The following is a 20,772-nucleotide window of genomic DNA, read 5'->3' as shown; positions in this document are numbered from 1 at the left end:
CCTCCAGAGCACTCACACCTGTGCTCATCCACGGCTCCAGCTTCTCCTCCCCAGCTGTTTCCCCTCACCCCCAGCGTTCTCTCCCTCTCCTGCAGCTGTGGGGCATAGGGCCGGCTGGGGCGCCCGCGGGGCTGCCCGCCCCGAGGCTGGTGGGGTGCCGTCCCTGCCCGGTTGTCCCCACTAACCTTGCCGGGGGGGGGGTTCTTCCCCCGCGCTGTCTCGGGCTGCGTCCCTGGAGCCGCCAGCCTGGCGGCATGTCCCGGCTGCCCTGCTGCCTGCGTCCCCGGCGGCAGCAGGTCCAGCCGTGGCGTCTCTTCCTGCCCCGCTGGGGGGGCCCTCCTCGGTGCGGGGTTGCCTCACCCCGTCACCGCCCTCCCCTGTGTTGCTCGGGGTCCCGCCCGCTCGCCCGCCTGCCGAGCGGCGCGTCCCGGTTACCCCACCGGACGCGTCCTCGGCGGCGGCGAGACAAGCCGCGCCGCTTTCCCCTGCCTCGCTGGGGGGGGCCCTTCTAGTGCGGGGTTGCCTCACCCCGTCACAGTGGGGTATTAAACTTCAAAGCAATGTAGAAATAGAAAGGCCCAACAACCTGAACCAAGCAAAACACTGAGGCTAGGTCTACACTACAGAGTTTTTCCACAAAAATGGCCGTTTTTCTGCAAAAACTCGCGGCGTGTCCACACCTCAAGCGCGTTTTTGCGCAAGTCAAATGAAAGAAACGAGGGGGTTTTCCGGTGTAGTATTCCTCCTCCTATGAGGAATAACTCCTTTTTGTGCAAGAGCTCTTGAGGAAAAAGTTGTGTGTGGATGGGGAACAGGGGTTTTTTTTGCACAAAAAGAGGCAATTGATAAAAGCACAGGTGCCCTGGTGGCCATTCTAAACAGCAATCAGAGTTTCCTTTCGAGAGAGCGTCCGTGCAGTCTGGACACACTCTTGTGCAAAAGCGCATCGCTTTTTCGATGTGCTTTTGCAGTGTGGACATGCGCTCTTGCGCAAGGAGTTTTTGTGGAAGATCTCTTCCTCAAAAAGCTTCTTGCGCAAGAAGCCTGTAGTGTAGACATAGCCTGAGAGAAAATCTATTTCAGGGGTTTTCAAACTGGAGGTTTCTCCATGGCGGGTCAGGAGCTGTCAGGCTCTATCCCAAGCCTCAGCATTTATAATAATGTTACATTTTAAAATATTTATTTTAATTTACAAAGGTGGGCTCACACATAGCAGCAATTCTATGTGAAAGAGGCCACCAACACAGAAGATGGAGATCCACAGGTCTATGGATTCTGAGGCAAAGACCAGGAATAAGACCCAAGACCTACAAGATACTTGTACATATTTTATGGTTCAATGGGATAGGACAGGAGGCCATTCAGGCTTCTGATATTTAGATGATTTATGATCAAATCTGAAATATTGTTCCCCCTGTATCCAAAATAGTCTGAATATTAGTTTCCATGCAGAGCCCTTCTAACTACACACTGGCTTCTACTACTATTACTACTACTCTTCCTGCAGCAGACTGCTCCAGACCAACTTGACATCCACACAATCTTCATCCATAAACCTCATTTCTGTCAGTTAATGACTACGCAGTTCATACACCTGAGAATTGGGAGACAAACAAAACCCTAGAATGAATTTCCAGTGAACAGCAAACAAAATCTGTCCAGGAAAACCAACCCAACCCTTCATTTTGAGCAACAGCAAGTCCTAAACCAAGACTACATCTACATTGGCATGATCTTGCACAAAAACTCTTTTGTGGAAGAGTTCTTGTGCAAAAACTCTTCCAGAAGAGAGCATCTACACCGGCATGTGCTTTTGCGCAAGAGCATCCATGCCAGTGTAGATGCTCTCTTGCGCAAGAAAGCTCTGATGGCCATTTTAACCATTTCTTCCGCAAGAAATTCATGTTGCCTGTCTGCACTGGCCTCTTGCACTGATTTCATACATTAGAACATCAGTGTTCTTGCTCAAGAACTCGTGGCCATTGTAGACAGGCAGCAAGATTTTGCGCAAGATCGCGCCAACGTAGACACAGCCTTGGGTGTTTCAGTCTATAAAAGTAAAGAGAGGAAAACACAGAAAGGAAAATTTGCCCTTTGTAACAACTGCTTCTATTTAAAGGGCTTGCACCTGCTGGGCAGCTGCTAGGCAATACAGCTGCCTGGCAGACTAGAGCCCTTTAAATAGAAGCAGTTGAAAGGGCTTGCACCTTCCTGGCTCCCAGGCAGTGAGCTAGCAGCCAGGGGTGGGACCTGAGAGCCCTTTCACTTGCTTCTGTTTAAAGGGCTCACTGGGAAGGCGTAAGCTCTTTATATAGAAGCAGTTGAAAGGACTTGTGCTTCCCCGGGTCCCAGGTAACATGTTAGAGGGCAAGGCCAGGAGCTGCAGAGGGGGAAAGATGAAAGAACTAGGTGGACTGGACCTGACCCACTGACACGCTCTTGTCCAGCCATGGTTCATGGGGGTACCATGGGGATACCATGGGGGTTCATGGGGGTACCATGGGGATACCATGGGGGTAAAACTGGCAATGGGATGCAAATGAGAAAATTAAAATTTAGCCTGTAGACTTGGAACAATGTTATCACTGTGAGGTCTACTAACTAGATAGCGTGATAATCTCCCTTGAGACTGGATGGACGCATAGTTCGAGACTCTTAAGACTAAATAACTGAACAAATATACTGTTGGGAACAATCCTGCACTAACAGTGGGGGTGGGCTAGGTGAGTTAGTTCTTCTCCTGATCTAAAATTCTCTGATTTCTACTATATATTACTTCAGAACATAAAGATAAGAATTTTATTCGGGTTGGATTACTAGAATGCATGCTACATGGGGTCATGCCTGAAAACCACTTTCAGGATTCAGCTTGTACAGCATGTAGTGAACTTGCCATCTGCTTATTGGAGTTAATTGTTGTGAATGCATGATAGCTGTGCTCTATAAGCTGTATTAGTATCTAATGTACTTCCAGAATATCTGCAGGATTTTAATTATAATTTTGAATCATATGAGTCTTTATGAGTACCTCAGTGTTTTCATAAGTCATTGGAAGTTGGGGGCTCAGCATTTCTAGAGACTGCCTCTCTCCTTCTGCACCAGATGGACCTCTGAAAGATATTTGACTTAGTATTGGGTGACATTATGATTAAAAAGTTAGCAAATATCAACATAGGACCTATTAAGGGTGAGTAACCATTTACTCTCAAAATATAATTAATACAGAATCATCATTAAATGCATTTATTTCTACTGTAGTTCTGCTGCGATCAGTTCTTGCCTCAATCATATTTAATATTTTATCAATGATCTAGAAGAAATATAAAATCATTGCTTATAACATTTGCAGATGACACAAAGATTAGTGATGTAGAAAATAATCCCAAGAACAGATTAGTTATACAGTGCAATCTGTATCACTTGGCAAACTGAACACAGACATGCATTTTAATACAGCCAAAGGCAAAGTAATACATCTAGTAACAAAAAATGTAGGCCAAGATTACAGAATAAGGGACTATATACTGAAAAACAGTGATTCTGAAAAGTGTATATATGGGTCCTGATGGAAAAACAAATGAACTCTGCAGTGCTTTAGTCCGGGGGGGCGGGGGAACCTAAGCTTGGGGGCTGGATCCAGCCCCTCGCTAGCCTGGATCCAGTCCTGGAGGCAGGGGAACCACCCCTAGCATCAGGGAGCTGGCACTGGTGCTCCAGCCCTGTACCCCGCACAGTCCTGCCTGTGGGGCTGGAGCATCAGTGGCAGCTCCTCGCTGTGGTGGGGAGGGGGAAGACCAGAGCCTCATGGTGGAGTCAGAGAAGCACATGGGCTCTGCCTTGCCTGCAGGGCGGGGATGGAACAGCTCTGCACATTGCCACTCCCGCTCCCCCTGGCTGAGGAAACAGCAGCACAACAAAGTGCTGCCTGGAGGCTTTTCCTCTGCTGCTCCGATTGGCTATAATCATGGCCAATCAGAGTGGCAGGGAGCGGTGCCTATGAGCCGCAGGGGACATGGAGCCATATGCATCCCTGGGGAGGTGTGCCAGGTAAGCACCCCCCCACCCATTGCCTGCACACTTACTCTGCTCCTGTACTCCCACCCACCCAGGCGCTCCACTACCAGCCACTCCTGCACCCTTCCACCTTCCCAGACCCACCAGCCCACTTCTGCACCCACCCTCTCTCCCAGACCCTACACCCCAAACCCACTTCCTGGCAGCCCCTCCCACATACTGAATCCCTCATTTCTGGCCACACCCCAGAGCCTGGGGGGGGCACAAAATCTACTAGCCTCACCCCCCCTCGCAAGCTTTGAAATGCAAGGGGAATGTGGGGAGTGTCTTTCTGCTTCTCAGTCAGGAACATGTCAGTGAGGTGGGATTGGAGTTGTGTTTTTTTGTTTGTTTTTTGCTTCTCACTTTTGTGTGGCCCCCGACTGATTTTTCTGTATGTCAGTGGCCATGTGACAGGGTGCCTGCCCTGCACTGGCCCTTTAAGAGCAAAACTCCGGCCTGGAGCAGGGGCTGAAAGCAAAGACCCATCTGAGGCTGTTAGGGATAATGAGAGCCCAGGTAGGGGCTATATAAAGAACAGTTTTCTTCGGGGAGGGGAGAGTAGGAAAGAGCTGGCAGCGGAGGAAGCAGGAGACTCCCAGGAGGGGGAACAGTAATGGGGTGGCCAGGCAGGGTTAGGGGAGTGACGGCTAAGGTGCTCCCTGGCTGTAGGGCCTGGGGCAAGGCCCGGGGCTTAGAGGGTGGTAGCAACGCAGCCCAGGTAAGCAGGGCAGCAGATATACACCCTGTGCCGGTGATGAGCGGCCCATACAGACTGCAGCTTGCCCTGAGATGGGCTAGATGAAGACAGTCAGTGGGTCACTGAGGCATGGTGGGGAGTACGCACCCTAACAGGCCCACAGCCCTAAAAAGATTCCCCACCTCTTTGAACCTTAGGGCTATGTCTACACTGGCGGCTTCTTGCGCAAGAGCATCTTGTGCAAGAACTCTTGTGGAAGAAAATGTCCACACTGTCATATGCGAGCTATGCATTTGCACAAGAGCACCCATGGCAGTGTGGATGCTCTCTTGCACAAGAAAGCTCTGATGCCCATTTTAGCCATAGGGCTTTCTTGCGCAAGAAATCCCTGCTGAGCGTCCACACTGCCCTCTTGCACAAGAGCTCCTGTGCAAGAGGGCTTACACCTGTTAAAAAAAGAGCATAGCTCTTGCGCAAGAAGCCCTCCCTTACCACGCTGTACTGTAAATTTCCTTGCGCAAGAGCAGGTGGGCAATGTGGATGCTCTGCAGATTCTTGCGCAAGAAGCCGCGAGTGTAGACATAGCCTAGATGTGTAAACAGGGAAACATTGAGCAGAATGGGGAGCTGTCATACTTTTTATACATTGCACTGGTAAGGTTACTACTGAAACTCTGCAGTGCCACACAGTTTGCAAATTTTTAGCAGCATTAGTAATATTACACAGAAGACCGCTATCTATAAAACCATTTTCATGCCTTCTATGAATTATTCAGAATCAATTTTACTGAATATTATTCTACCAATGGTGCATGCATAATTCTAGATTAGGAAAATAGGTTGGGATTTAGCAGTTTAAACATGCTGTCATTGAGATAAGAGAAAATTATCATTATTGCTTTATTTCACTGCTCGTCAATGGAAACTTTATTTTTCAATTGAATTCTGTTATAAGATTGCAGTATGATACAGATATCCTCATTACAGGTGTACCTACAACAGTTGAAAATCTACCACTTCTTTCAAAAGCATCTTGTACCAGTTTAATACATGTAGTCACTTTGTATTGGACGAAAAGTATATGAAGTCCTCCATTTACACTATCAATATTATTTATATATAAATAAAACTATATGAAGTCCTCCATTTACACTATCAATATTATTTATAACCCCTGTATATATTGCAGTGACAGTGTGCTCTGAATAATCCATATAACGATCAGTGCCATAAAATGAAACTGTTTAATATCTTGCTGCAAATTAAAATGAAACTGGCTAGTTTATTTCATTTTCAAAACTGATTTGTGAAACAAAAACATCCATGGTAGAATGAATTAGAGATGTTACCGGGTAACTGGTTAAGGGTGATGCTTAGTAGGTAACAATTAACTGGTACCCAGGAGCATTCCTCTACCATGGTACAGCCACGGGCCATGGGGGGAGGTGCTCTATCCCTACAGCCCATTGTGAAGGGCTGCCAATTCCCAGCCCCATACAGGCTAGGATCTGGGAGCTACAGCAGCAACCCACACAGGCTACGTCTACACTGGCATGATTTTGTGCAAGAACTCTTCTGCAGAAGAGTTCTTGTGCAAAAACTCTTCCAGAAGAGAGCATCTACACTGGCATGTGCTTTTGCGCAAGAGCATCCATGCCAGTGTAGATGCTCTCTTGCACAAGAAAGCTCTGATGTCCATTTTAACCCTAGGGCTTTCTTGAGCAAGAAATTCATGTTGCCTGTCTACACTTGTCACTTGCGCAAGAACAGTTGCGCAAGAGTGCTTATTCCTGAGCGGGAGCATCATAGTTCTTGTGCAAGAAGCCCTGATTTCATACATTAGAACATTAGTATTCTTGCACAAGAACTCGCGGCCAGTGTAGACAGGCAGTAAGTTTTGACGCAAAAGCAGCCGCTTTTGCACAAGATCACACCAATGTAGACACAGCCACAGGCTGGAAGCCAGGAGCAGCCAGGCTGGAGCAGCTCTCTAGCTGGAAAGGAACTGTCTTCCCACCCACACCACCTTTAATCAGTTAAACAATTAAATGCACTATGTTTAACCAGTTAAATGGGATTTTATATCCCTAGTATGACTGTTGTTCTGATGAAAGTTGATTGTCTTGGAGGAAGTTGGTTCTTTGTGTGGTGAGTGGTTTGAGGATTGTTTCTGAGCCTACACCTACACTACAGTGCTATTTTGGAATACGGAGGTATCCCGAAATAGCTATTCCGTGTCTTTTGAACATGTTCGTTATTTCGAAATATAGCGGGATTGCTATTCTGATGTCCCTGTAAACCTCATTCCATGAGGAGTAAGAGATATTTCAGAATAGTGATTTATTTCAAAATAAGTGCTGTGTAGACAGTGCCAAATTTTGAAATAAGCTATTTCAAAATTGACTCAAAATAAACTATGCAATTTGCATAGCTCAAATTGTGTAGCTTATTTCGAGCTATGGATGCAGTGCAGATGCACCCAATGAATCCTGATATTCCTTCAGTAAGAGTGCCATGGCCAGATATGATGGGTCTGCATGTCTGTATATCATGGAAAACATTTTGAAGGCCCTTGGGATGGATTTGTGGGGGATGAGATTGTAAAGTTTCTCTTGGAGTTAAAGACAGATTTGAAGAAATCCTCAAATTCCTGGGTAAATTGTGCTGTGGGGTCTTCACTGAGTTCTTTATAGTAGTAGGTAGAGAGTTGTCAGTTGGTCACATAGATGTAGTCTTCATGGTTGAGAATTATGAAAGCAAATATCAGCCATTTTCTGATGAGCTCTCCTATGCTGACAAGCTTTGTAGATTAAATCCACATTTTTTGGTAATTAAACTTGTGTAATATAATTTTCCCAAGTCTTTCATTGCTAAGAATAAAAACCTATGTTTCTTGTTGTCAGTGTCTAAGACAAATTTTGCATCAAACTTTTGGAAGACAGAAAGTTCTATCAAAATTGTTGGCAGGCAAGTGGATTTTAAAAGACTAAATTTCTTTGAGGCTTTATGTATAATTCTCCGAAATTATTCCTGGGGATGAATTGTCACTGAGCTTTTCTAAATATTTTTTTCACAATTATATTAATTTTATTGACAATGGAGTAAGATAACTCTTACAATGGGCTTGAATAGTGTAAGATAGAGTTACTTGTAACTCAGAGACTAAATTAATTAGAGATCTCTCCATATAAATAGCCAGTGAGAGAAAAATTTAGTTTGAGCATATTCTAGAGTACTGAAAACTTGCTGTTTGCCTGCTTATAGCCTATTAATATAATACTGGCACAAATCTCTCATCTCCTAAGGAATGCATAGCTGGTTAGAAAAAAAATGAGACGTAGCTGCTGGAGCTGTTTCAATAATAAAGGTCTACAAGTAGCTGGTACACTTTTCTTACCTGTGTATAACTGCATTGCAATAAATACACTCCCAGGATACCCTCAATGTGGTGCATTTGGCAATCAGAAATTAGGTTTCAGTACCGTGAATTATTCTTTCAGATGCTGAAATGGTTTCAAAGATGATACTTACAAAATGAGAGTGCAGCAGAACAGAATGCTATCCTCAAATATGTAAGTGATGTGGGCAGAAAATACCAAATTTTCCGATCCATCACTGGGGGAGGGGAGGAAGAGAGCAGCTTCACAAATTGTGGCAGACATATCAAGCAGTCAGAATTAAAATGTTAGAGAGATCACTGCAAGGACGAAGAACGGTGCAAAGGCTGAGGATGACTGAACCCAGAAAAAACATGGATGGGAAAGTTTGGGGTGGAAGAAGTATCAGTTTTCAGAATATCTTATAACAGCAACACACAGCTCTGGCATACGCCGCGGCACACGCTGCCTTGAGTCCCAATTTGTGCTGATTGACACCTGTGCAGCCCCGCCTTTAGCAGAGAAAGGCAATAGACTATGTAATCCCATATATATTTAAGAAGTGTGCTGCAGTCCCCGCCTTCCCCCTAGGTCCCTGCAGCCCGCCAGTGCCCCAGTACGGGACAAGCCGCAATCGACATGGGACGGCTCGGGGTAACCGCGCCCCCTCCCCAGCTGCTGCACCGTGGAGCAGATCCCCTCGGCGAGAGAACTCAATGCGGGGGAGGAAGGGGCTGGAAGGCATGTTACTTTCCCTTTAAGAGAGCCCCGCCTCCACACTCACGTCCAGTTCCCGAACCAATAGGAGCGGCCCGGAGGAGAAGGCGGGAGAATGCGAACCCCTCACAGCGCTGCCAGCCGCGCCTTATTAGGGCAGGGCCTCGCGCATGCGCAAAGTCTACTGGTCAGGGGCGGGGGCACAAAGTGGTTTTGCCTCGGCAGCAGCCGCGGAGCTAGGGCGGGGGGAGCCCGTGGACCTGCCGGCCCCGTGGGGGAGGGGGGCAGCGGCGGGAGCGGAGCTGAGCGGGGACCGGCCGGCTCCGCGCGCAGGCGGCGGCGGCGGGAGGGCCCGGGGCGGCCCGGCCCAGGGGCGGCCCGGCCGGGTGCCGGCGGCGGGGGGGCCGGGGGTGCATGTGCTGCTGGCGCGGGGGGATGATGCTGGGGGGGCCGCAGCTGGTGCCGGGCCCGGCGGCGCTGGCGGGGCCGGGCGGGGAGCGGGCCCGGCTGCTCTCGCTCTACGTGCAGGACTACCTGGAGTGCGTGGAGTCGCTGCCGCTGGACATCCAGCGCAACGTGTCCCTGCTGCGGGAGCTGGACACGCAGTGCCAAGGTGAGCGCGGCCCGGGGCCGGGCCTGGCCGGGAGGGGGAGGCGCGCCCGCAGGGCTGAAGGGGGCGGAGCCCGGCCTCTCGCGGGGCGGGGGGATGCGGGACCCGGCTCGGCCGCTGAGGGTCCGGGGCTGGTTATTGGGGCCCTAGGGCGGGGCCTTGCCGACCCCTTCCGCCCGCTGCCTCAGCCCCGCTGCCCGGGGGGGAGGGGTCACGTCCAGCCCCGCTGCCCGGGGTGGGGGGGGGGAGGCTGCCCGGGGATGGCCCCGTGTCTGCGGGGAGCGGACCCCTCTCCGCGCTGGGGCGGCAGCGAGCGGCCCGGGGATTTAGCTCCCCCGGGAGGGGGAGGGCGGCTCCTGTATCTTTCCTCCCTCCCCCACCCCGTTAGCTGCCGAGCCCCGGTAGCTGGTGATGGGGGAGCCCTGCTCTGTGCGGCGGAGCTGCTCTGACAGGCCGCAGGTCTCTGGTGGGTGCTGAGCCTCGGAGAGTGGCTGGAAGGGGTCTCTGCTCTGCCCCGCCCCAGCCTGGGCAGCCTGACATGTGCTGCCCGGCGACTTGTGCGAGCGCCAGTCGGGGAGCAGCTCGGTGTTGAGTGGCTGCTCCCGAGGGAGAGTGCCGTGGACGGGCAAATTACACTTGGCCTAGAGCAGAGAACCCAACCTGCCGCCTCTAGAAGTTTGATACGATTCCCTTGCCTTGTGTGTTTGACATAGCTTTTCCAGGCACCAGAGTCTGCTCTTCTAGGTCTTATCTGCAACTTTAAAGGTAGGGTGGACTTCAGGCATCCACTATGAGGATCAAGGAATTGAATTTAGAAGTAATGCTGCAAGCTGGTTTGACAAATTACTGAAGATGTTAAAATGCATGTAATTGATTAACTGTAACTGCTGGAAACTTCAGTGGTTACAGAGTTACATGCGGGGTGGTAGTCTGTTCCGCCTGCCGCCCCACATTGCTGCCTCTATCAGGGGTGTCAATGTGGGGTAGTATCCTGGAATCCAGACCAGGAGTCACATGTAGTGGCTGGGTTAAGGGATAAGCATGAGCTTGGGTAATCAATAACATGAGCTTATTTTTTATATGTTTAAAAACTATACTTTCACATCCCTACTAATTACAGTATAACTATCTTTCTAGAAAAGACTCTGGAGTCTGAGATTGATGAATTTCCTGGTTAACTTAGATATGTTTGGTAGTACTTTTATAAATAGGCTAAGATTAACTTTACATTTTTTAAGCCTTTTTGGTTCATTTTACCCTTTTCATAGTTTTCCTTCAACTCGTTCTGTCAAATTGTTCTGTGGCAAATCCTGTCTTGCTATGGTTTTATTAAATTTCAGATTCAGTTCCTAATTTGCGTTCTGTCTGGGGTTTTGTACCCTGAAGTGTGAGGAACATTAGCCTCTGAATTTGCTCCTGCAGGAGTTGCCTGTTCCTTATCTTCACCACCCTTGGAATCTCCTATTTAGCATAACTTGTAGGACCTACACTTTGCTGTGGGCTGGAGATAGATATGTTTGAAATTCTTGGATGGTAGGCTTAACATTACAGTGTTTTACTTAAGTGCTCAAACGTTATTCCAGTGGGGGGGGGGGGATGCAGAAATGGAATGGATGTTAAAGAATTCACATGGGTATCATTAAGTTAATGGAAAACTTTCAGTTTTATCTACTAGGCTGTACAGTGCAGAATGGCTTCCAAGTGCAACTGAATAGCTGCATTCAAATGAACCACTATGCACATGGACAGCACCAGAGCTGCTTTTTTATAAAGAATGAATTTGTATTGTGGTATCTAAAAGTCCACATTACAGGAAATATTTCTTAAATGAAGCAATAATGTAGTGTTGAGACTTCTAAAGATGTAAGTCCTTCATAGTTCTCACAGCAGCTGTAACAGCTGCTCTGTGTTGAGGCATTAGTTGTTGTTTTACTATATGATATGGTAAAGGATCAAAAGTCTGTAAAACTACTTTGAATATAAACACACTTTACATTCACTGCTCTAGCATGTGTGGTCACATGCTGGACACTGAACACTTTAAATGTTTAGGTTTGGTCTAGGGATGTTAAATTGCGAGTAATTGACTAATTGAATAGTCAATGCATTTTGCATTGACTATTTGATTAGTCGATAGCGCGCCTCCACCTTTGAAGTGTAGCAAAGGCAAAAGCACCTTGTGGACTGGGCTCCAGGTGGTGCTACCGCTTTGAAATGCTGCAGGGAGCCCAGTGTCTGGCTTCATGTGGTGTTTCAAAACAGCAGCACCTCACGGAGCCTGGGGTCAGCGAGGGAGTCCCTAGTTAATCCTGGGCTTCCTGTGGCACTGCCACTTAGAAATGCCATGTGCAGCCTGGGGACACCCCAGCTGGCCTGGGCTGCATGAGGCGTTTCAATGGGGCAGCGCCGCATGGAGCTTGGGTTCTGACCCTAGGTTCCACGTGGCACTTCTGAGTACTCTCTCCCCCTGCTCCCCTTTTTGCTGCCTTTTTCTGATAGGCAGCAAGGGGGGGAGCAACTAATCAACTAGTCCTTCACATACTTGTTTGGTCAAATAATGGGTAATAAGGAAATAATTGTAAAAATGGGTCGGCCTGTGCCACCTAAAACTAACAAATATATGTAGTATATTTCAACAGAAGAAGTGGGTTTTGCTCATGAAAGCTCATTAGCAGGGCTTGACAAATAATGCAATCTACTCACCCATGGCAAGTAGATTGCAACCCGGAAGAGCCAGGTTCGGGCAATCTGCGCATGCACAGAATGATCTGTGCATGCACAGATTGCTGAACAGAGTGGCTGGTGAGCAGGGCTCGCCGCAGTTCGGCGAGCCCTGCTCATTAGATATATATTTGTCTGTAAGGTGCCACAGGACTACTGATTTTTAAAGTTAAGGACTACCATGACTATCTCTCTGAGACTTTTAAAGGAAATAATTCAAACAGGTAATGTCATACTCAAATCCAGCCACCCTTTGCTAAACACCAGAAGCCATTTGAAATATGGCAAAATAATTTGAACTGTAGTTAAAAATGTTATCTGCAGCGGAAATGTAAATTAAGCATAGATTAAAACATTTAATTCCAGACAACTCAGAATCTTGGTTTGGGTTGTTCTAAAGTATGGATGTTAAATTTAATCAACTAATCGAATAGTTGATGTAATATACATTGACTATTCGATTAGTCAATAAGTGCGCCTGCTGGCTCTTGCTACATTTCAAAGGTGGAAGCACCGCCAGTTCCCCGCTGCGCTCCTGCCCCTTCTGCCCATGGAGAAGTTGCTGGGGGGAACTGAGTGGATCCTGCTCCTCCCCCTTCCCTCTTTGCTGCCTCTCTCTGATAGAGGCAGCAAGGGAGGGGGAAGGGACTAGTTGACTATCGATAAGCATTTGCTTATGGGATAGTCGACTAGTTGGTTACATCCCTATTCTAATGCCCTGCATTCTAATTATTGCTGGGATCTGTTACTAAAGTGGCGTTATCTGCTAAAAGATTGAAGAGATAACAGATTGCATCAAAAATTAATCGCTAAGAGTGGGAGAGTTGCAGTCCTTTTGATGTATCAATTAAAAGACTGGAGAGCAAAACTAGATACACGTTACCAGCTTTGTAACAAAATATTATCCTTTTTAGTTTGGGTAAAAAGATATTTCAAGTGTCAGTTACCTTAAGGTGGTCCTGGTCTGTGTGAGAAGAGGTATTTTTTTTCAATTAATTGGAAAAAGATGCATGACACCAGACTTTTGTAAGCTTTCAGGATTTCAACATTTTAAATTACTTTTTGCTGAGGTACACTGAATCCTGTTAAGGTCAAACATCTGGTAGTTTCTCTTAACCACAAAAGCTTATGTGGATGGTTGGGAGCAATGTGTTGAGTAGATTCAGTTTTTAACAATTGGCATGGATTCTATTGCATATATTTATTTGAAATTGGGTCTTTCCTGGTTGGCCTCATCGGTAGTTATGAATTTTTATATATTGCTTTTTGACAACATTGAACCTCAGGGGATTTTTGCAAAATATTCCAGATCAGTTTGAAGACACTTTGGTAGCATTGCTAGTATAATTTAGACTTTTTGTAGAAAGTTGTTGGTGCTACTTGGGGGGGGGGGGGGAAGATAGGGATTTTACATCCTCTTCTTCCCCCAACTCTGCTTCTCTAGTGCACAGGGGAAGGAAGGCAAGACAAGAAAGCACGTGCATTGCTGTGGTGGGAGGATAGGAGCAGCACACGCAGGCTTCCTGAGAAGCTGGATCTGGTGCGGAGCTGTGTGACTTCTCCCCCCACAGGAAGCCAGCTTTGGCTCAAATTGTGCGAGGGGTGGGATGTTGTAGCACCAGTGTGGGCTCCTAGGTGAAGGGAAGCAAGAGGGGCTGGGAACGCTGCATTGAGATTGATTGGAAGTGCCTCCGTGATCAACCAGTCTATGACCACTGACCTAAAGAATAAAGCGGCCACCCTAATTTTGTGGTGGTCCCATTCTCTAATCTTTTATTTATCCACTTAGGACCTTACCCTGATACTAAAATCTATTATAGGCCTGGTCTACATAGCTTTTGTAATGACATTACAGGTTGTACCTCTAAAAACTGCATTCTCTGGTCCAGCAACATCTGTGGTCTGGCAGGACCACAGATGCTCCTGGACCAGAGAGCCTAAGGGCAGGAGGGCCAGCTGGGTCTCAGGAAAACAGGGCATTCACTCAGTTGCAAGCAACACAGGACTGGCGCTGGAGTCACCTGCAACCCTGGGGCAACACAAGGCTGGAGTCTCTTGGTTGGAGTCTCTTGTGGGGTTGGGACCAGAGCCCCATGGCAGTCTGCAGCAGCATGGGCCCAATGCCCCACAACAGCCTCAGGGAATGCATGGCTGGGGCCAGAGTCACCTGGCAGCTTCCAGAAATGAGGTGCCAGAACCCCAGCAGTAGTCCCTAGAGCGGGGGCTGAGATGAAAGCCCTGTGGCACCCCTGGAGCTGAAGCCTATACCACTCGGAGCCAGCAATAGCTGGCCAAGGAGTCCAGCAAGTTTTAAGGGGAGGACAAGGTGTAGGGTGCCTGCTGGGGCAGTCTGTTAGCAGCATGGGTGGGGGGGAGGGGCTAGTGGCAGATCTCCCCTGGTCTGGCAAATTCTCTTGTCCAGCACCATCGGAACCTAATCGGCTCCCCATAAGGGAGGTCCAATCTCTATGTTGGTTATAAGTGAATTTTTTCATCTTGCCAATACGGATGCAGTTATAATGGTATATCTTATTTTCTTTCCTATATGGCAATGTTGTGTACGTATATTTATACTTGGTATAATTGTGTCCAAACTAGGAGAGTTGCACTGTTTAATAATACTGGTATTGCTAAACTTTTACAAATTTTGTATAGATGGCTTATTGTTTAAAGAATCTACTCTCTGGGTCAGAACACAATGTGAAAGCTTACCTAAGTAGTTGCATATATTCAGGACGATGTACGGTCTCCATCCCACCATTGTTACATTAAAGGGGCACTATCAAATCAAACTAATAAAAAATTGGATTGTTATGACTGGAAAGTTTAAATAGCTTGTGCTCTTACTGCTTTCCTCTTGCATTTGTCACATGAGCAGCTGAAATCCTAGTTCCATAATTCTTAAACTGCGACACGCTATTGGTGAGAATCTTACAAAGTGATTCAAAGAATAAAAAAATGAAGAAACAGAAGGCTATTCACTTTCACTCAACATTCTTTGTTCACTAGTTCCAATGTCTGAGGGCTGGTCCACACTGGGAACGTACATCAGTATAGCTATGTCTCAGGTAGTGAGAAATTCATACACCCCTAGAAAAGAGTAGGTAAGCTTATACTCCAGCTGGTATATACAGCACTAGATTGACAGAAGAATTTCTATCCGTGTAGAAACTCCTTCCATCTGCATAGGTAGTACCTGCACCTCTGCCTGTTTCACTCCTGTGAAAACACGCGCTTCGCAGGATTCCCCCATAGAAGAAATCCCTGATTTGATTTACAAGCAATATTTCCTTTCCATCTGAATGGCAAAGGGAGTAGGACAGAATCTACTCCAGAGCATTGATGGGAGCCCCTTGTTCTTTACAAAGTACAGGCAGTCACCAGGTTACGTACAAGATAGGGACTGTAGGTTTGTTCTTAAGTTGAATCTGTATGTAAGTCGGAACTGGCGTCAGCCACTGCTGAAACTGATCAGTTTCAACCGCGACTGAATCTGGACGCCAGTTCTGACTTACATACAGATTCAACTTAAGAAACCCAGGTGTCCCCAAGTCAGCTGCTGCTGAAACTGATCAGCGGCTGATTCCAGGAAGCCTCGGGCAGAGCAACTCTGCCTCGGGCTTCCTGTAGTCAGCCACTGGTCAGTTTCAGCAGCAGCTGACTTGGGGACGCCTGGGGCAGAGCAGCTGGGGTGCTGCCAGTTTGGTCCGGAGCGGCGCTGCGGGACCAACCCGGCAGCCCTCAGCTGCTCTACCCCAGGGGTAGGCAAGAAAAGCCTGGTCTGCTGGGGGGGGGGGGGGGCACTAGCTGCACTCCCCCCCCCCCCCCCCTCCCAGCAGACCAGGGAGACGGGGTTGGCGGGACCGCCCAAGTCCTCCACGGCTTTGCTCCGTCTCCCTGGTCTGCTGACCTGGGAGACGGGGAGCAAAGCCTTGGAGCGCGCCGCGGCTGTCCCACTGCGGGCGTGCTCCGAGGCTTTGCTCCCCATCTCCCTGGTCTGCTGGTCGGGAGACGGGGAGCAAAGCTGCGGAGCACGCCCGAAGGGGGACAGCTCAAGCGCGCCCGGGCTATCCCACTGCAGGCTATCCCGCTGCGGGCGTGCTCCAATGCTTTGCTCCCCGTCTCCCTGCAGACATAAGTCGGATCCGCGTAACTCGGGGACTGCCTGAAATAGGTTCTGCCTTTGAGCTGCAGAGCTTGAACTCCACTTCTTTTGGGGGGCGGGGGAGGTGGGAGCAGGGTAGGAAGGGAGAAACACTGTTCTAGGACTTCAAGTTTGCTGGGTGAAATAGTATAGACAGACTTCAAAGGAATTCTGTCAACTTAAGTTGTAAGTAGGCTAGTATTAAATCATGAAGTTTCAGAAAGTGTTGTCTGTTACAATGGGAGAAGTTGTTACATAAGCTATTCACCTGCATCATTTGCAATCCAAAATATGTTAACACTGAAAATGCAACAGACTAACTAGTTACAGGCCATTTGTAGTTGTAATTTTTCCTCTGGAGCTTCAGTAAGTCACAACTGTGTCTAACATTGCCCACAGTGGTACACTGTACATAAAACTTTAAAGATACCAATATTAGCATTTGTGTATTCAATGTTTAGTAAAGCCTTTTATCATGGTTTTTAAGCTTAATAAAAATAAGTCACCTTTAGTTTGGGAAAGAATAATTCTAACAGAATACAAGAAGAAAAATTAAGTTCGGTGCATTCATAACTTGCAGTTAAGATTTTTTGTTTTTGTTTTGGAAGAGAGAGGCATGATAGTTCATAACTTGCACAAAAAAAGGGTTCTGTGATGCACCAAATGTAAAAGATGTCACCACTGCCTTGTAAAGTTCATAATCTAAGGCCTTGTCTAAACATCATTTTAACCAAGATATGTTTTAAATTGGCCCATTAAATCAATTGAAAGGTTTGTATGGACATGCTTAAATTGACTTGGTCTATATCTATGTAGCTTTGTTCAATCAGTTTTCAAAACTGACTATATGTAATTTAGGGCTAACTTTTTAAAAGGTTTATCTTAAAACAAAATATGGCAGAAAAAAGCTAAACTCATTGTTAGAGCTGAATCTTTTTAATTTGGGCAAAACATTGTAGATAGACACTTTTTTATTATGGGATAGGACAAAAAACTCTATCAATACGGTTATTGCATATGGCACTCATCCTAATGCTGTTCAGTGCCAAAATTGAGCTATGCCTTACTGTAACTCCATGGTCACCGCCTTACTGTAACTCCGTGGTCACCAACAGGTCGATCGTGAGCTACTGGTCGATCTCGAGGCCTCGACCAGTCGCTTGCGAGGCGTCCTGTCCACCCCGCCCCCATTTCCCTCCCACCCCTCAGAAGCCCCACTACTTACCTCAAGAGAAAATGGAGGTAGTGTTGGCTTCAGAAGTCCCGCAGCTTAGCACCACTTCCGGCAATTCCAGAAGTGCGCTAGCTGCTCTGCTGGTCCCCTGCACCGCACAGGAGGGGTGAGTCAGCCCCGAGGGAGGCGTGCAGGGGGTTTCCCGGCACGCACGGGGGGTTGGCCCCGGGGCAGGCATTCGCGTGGGGCTTCCCTGGGTGGGGGGGGTGCTGGTCCCGGGGCTTTCCTGTGCGGGTGGGGGGGTCGGCCCTGGGGCAGGCACACGCTGGTTTCCCTGGGGGGGGGGGGGAAGAATGCTGGGAGGAAGGAGATGCTGGGGACTCTATACCTCCACTGGCACCCCACTCCTCTGTCCCCATTCCTGTCCCCACTCCCCAAACTCTGTCCCCACTGGCACTCTGTCCCCTGCTGCAGAACCCTGTCCTCTGCCCTCCCAGCACCCTGTTCCCTCTCCCCTGCCCCCACCCGCAGTACTCTGTCCCCACAAAATGTATAATTATAAATGCTTCATTTTAATTTAAATAAATGGTCTGTTTTTTATTCATGCTATTTCATAACTATAAACACGTGACTTTAATTGTATGTATCGCATAATTTAAAAATAAACTGTTTATCAGAGTGTGTAAGTAAGGGCTGGGGATAGCAAGTGATGGACAGGAGGAGAATAGAGAGGGTGGAGCTTCAAGGAAGGGGCGGGGTGGTAGATCTTCACCTGTTCTGAGATTTAAAAAGTGATCTTGGGTGTAAAAAGGTTGGAGACCACTGCTGTAACTCATTGGAGGATTGCTGTAGATCAAAAACATTGCCTCAATGTCTTTTGAGTTGGATAATCCTGAATGAGGATAAACTGAGGCATAAAGACTGTTTAATCTTTGCCAGAGCAGAAAGTCCTGTTTTAATACTTACAGAAATTTCCTCCTTTTTTTTTTTTTTTTTTGGTCTTTACCACTGGACAGTATAAGGAATTAACTAAATTCCCAGCTTGTCAGTTGGAATCTTTAACTATTGCAATCTAGTGTGTACCAAGAGTTCCTGCCAGTTGTGTACTTGTCTTTCCATTGTCCTAAATAGCCTTTTTTTTTTTTTTTGTTCCCTACAATTTGCAAAAACTCTATAGCAGAAGACTCTGTTGATCATTAAATTTAAGTTTCTTATCTGAGGACTGTCTTTAGTTAGATAATATTGAATTTATTCCCTGAGCACGGGTAAAGGGTAAATTTTCTGCTAACTGGAGTATATTACATGCATGTTGGAATGAACTACCACTTGGATGAATTCAATGTACATTTTCTTGATGCATAATTCTTCCTCCCTGACTAAAAACTATTGTGCTGATTTATTTTTTCTTTTATAGAAGCATTAAAAGAAATTGATGATGTCTATGAGAAATACAAGACAGAAAGTGATCCCACTCAGAAGAAAAGGTTGCAACAGCATCTTCAGCGAGCACTAATTAACAGCCAAGAACTGGGAGATGAAAAAATTCAGATAGTTACACAGATGCTTGAACTGGTAGAGAATAGGGCTCGGCAAATAGAGACCCATTCTCGGTGTTTTCAAGAGCCAGATAATGAAAAGCCTCTAGAAAAGGTAAAAGTGGAAACTTGCCAACCAGAAAGATCTTCACGTAGACCCCGTCGCCAACGGACCAGTGAAAGTCGTGATCTGTGCCATATAGCAAATGGGATCGAAGACTGTGATGACCAGCCCCCTAAAGAAAAGAGATCTAAATCTGCCAAGAAAAAGAAACGCTCCAAGGCCAAACAAGAAAGAGAAGTTTCACCTGTTGAATTTGCAATAGATCCCAATGAACCAACTTACTGCTTATGTGACCAAGTGTCCTATGGAGAAATGATAGGATGTGACAATGAGCAGTGTCCTATTGAGTGGTTTCATTTTTCATGTGTTGGACTCACCTATAAGCCAAAGGGGAAATGGTATTGCCCCAAGTGCAGAGGAGATAATGAGAAGACTATGGACAAATGTACTGACAAATCAAAAAAGGATAGAAGATCGAGGTAGTGAATGCTATAAATGTTTTAAAGAGTTGTGTGACTTTTATATAAAAAATTGCTTAATTTACAGAGAACAATGTTTTAGGAAAAATGCATAAGACTATGCAATATTTTTAATCTATAGTATTAATGGAGTATTAAAGTCTGTTATACTTTCTGTGATCTTTAACTTTCTGCACTGAATAACCAAATAATTGGAAACAGGGTGGCCTCAGAACTGCACAGATTGAATTACCTGTAGTGTTGTGGGGTTTTTGGTTTTTGTTTGTTTTAAACTCCCTGTTAGCATTTAATAAGTAAATCCTGAAACGTATGGTGGTGGGGAAGCACTGAAAGTCTGACTGTACTACAGTAATGGTATTTAACTGCTTTAGCACCATTTCACAACCTGAGTTAGGATCTCCATTTGTTGTGAACTGAAACTGTTCTACATCCCACGCCTCTAGTTGTCAAATTCTGTGTTAACATCACATCTGGAATTGGGGATTCAGGAATTCGACTGCTAATTGTAAAATAGTCTTCCAAGCTAGAAAGCAACCTGTTACTTCAGTGGCTTTCATATGATGAATGTATTCTTTCCAGGAAGAAAATGCCACTAATTTATGCTTTTTATGTCCATATTAAACTGTTGCCTTGGTGACTTCACATTTGGGAGTCCAATTTCTGGGTAGTGTAGCAATTATGCTAGTCTTGAACTTGACTGTCTTGTGTCTACTTTTTATGCATGTGTTTATAGTGGAAGAATTCTAGCAAGCATCCTAAAGGGCTTTCCTTTAATCTTGACTTTCAGTTGCGTGCAGGAGTGCTGATCTGTGGTAACAGTATTTTCTTGCACTGCACTCTTTGTACCCCTTTTGGAATTCTGTATCACCATGAAAAGCAGAACGTGTGCAGGATTAATAGTCTTCATAGGATTATTTATTGCAGAATTTTTGACACCCCTCTTCCAGCTCCCACTGTCAATTGTATATTGTATAATTTTGTATAATTTTGCATATTTTGTATGCAGAATTTTTAATGTTTGGTGCAGGATTCTCCCAGGAATATCACTTCTGATATTTCTGCACTCCACAATTGCCATTGTGTTATCTCTTGCTGTTACCTCATTTGAATTGGTGCTGGGAGAGGAATATTGATATATACACCTCAATCTGTAGCTGTGCAAAATATAGTTGCATATGCTTTGCTGGGCTCCTCAGACT

At 46.5% G+C, this 20,772-nt stretch overlaps 1 protein-coding gene and 1 long non-coding RNA gene across 2 annotated transcripts; one reads left to right on the top strand and one right to left on the bottom strand.

The window, feature by feature from the left end:
• Positions 1–543: 543 nt before the first annotated feature.
• LOC102451368 (uncharacterized) lies at positions 544–9,506 on the bottom strand. Its single transcript, XR_016349416.1, has 3 exons — positions 9,381–9,506; positions 3,029–3,110; positions 544–1,594 (listed from the first exon to the last, which is right to left on the bottom strand). It is a non-coding gene; the product is annotated as an uncharacterized LOC102451368 (long non-coding RNA).
• On the top strand, positions 9,145–20,215 carry ING2 (inhibitor of growth family member 2). Its single transcript, XM_075930275.2, has 2 exons — positions 9,145–9,459; positions 18,910–20,215. The coding sequence occupies exons 1-2, from the start codon at positions 9,261–9,263 to the stop codon at positions 19,575–19,577; spliced, it is 867 nt and encodes a 288-aa protein (XP_075786390.2). The 5' UTR covers positions 9,145–9,260; the 3' UTR covers positions 19,578–20,215.
• Positions 20,216–20,772: the final 557 nt, after the last annotated feature.

The sequence above is a fragment of the Pelodiscus sinensis genome, chromosome 4 (genome assembly GCF_052426305.1).
Source record: "Pelodiscus sinensis isolate ZL-2025 chromosome 4, ASM5242630v1, whole genome shotgun sequence".
Taxonomy (NCBI): Eukaryota; Metazoa; Chordata; order Testudines; family Trionychidae; genus Pelodiscus; species Pelodiscus sinensis.
Note: the sequence above shows the minus strand (reverse complement) of the source record. Positions and strands in the feature narration are given on the sequence as shown.

Coding starts and splice junctions, on each gene's coding strand:
- ING2 (XM_075930275.2), top strand. CDS start 9,261: ATGTGCTGCTGGCGCGGGGGGATGATGCTGGGGGGGCCGCAGCTGGTG. Junction 9,460..18,909: donor GCTGGACACGCAGTGCCAAG/GTGAGCGCGGCC, acceptor TTTCTTTTATAG/AAGCATTAAAAGAAATTGAT.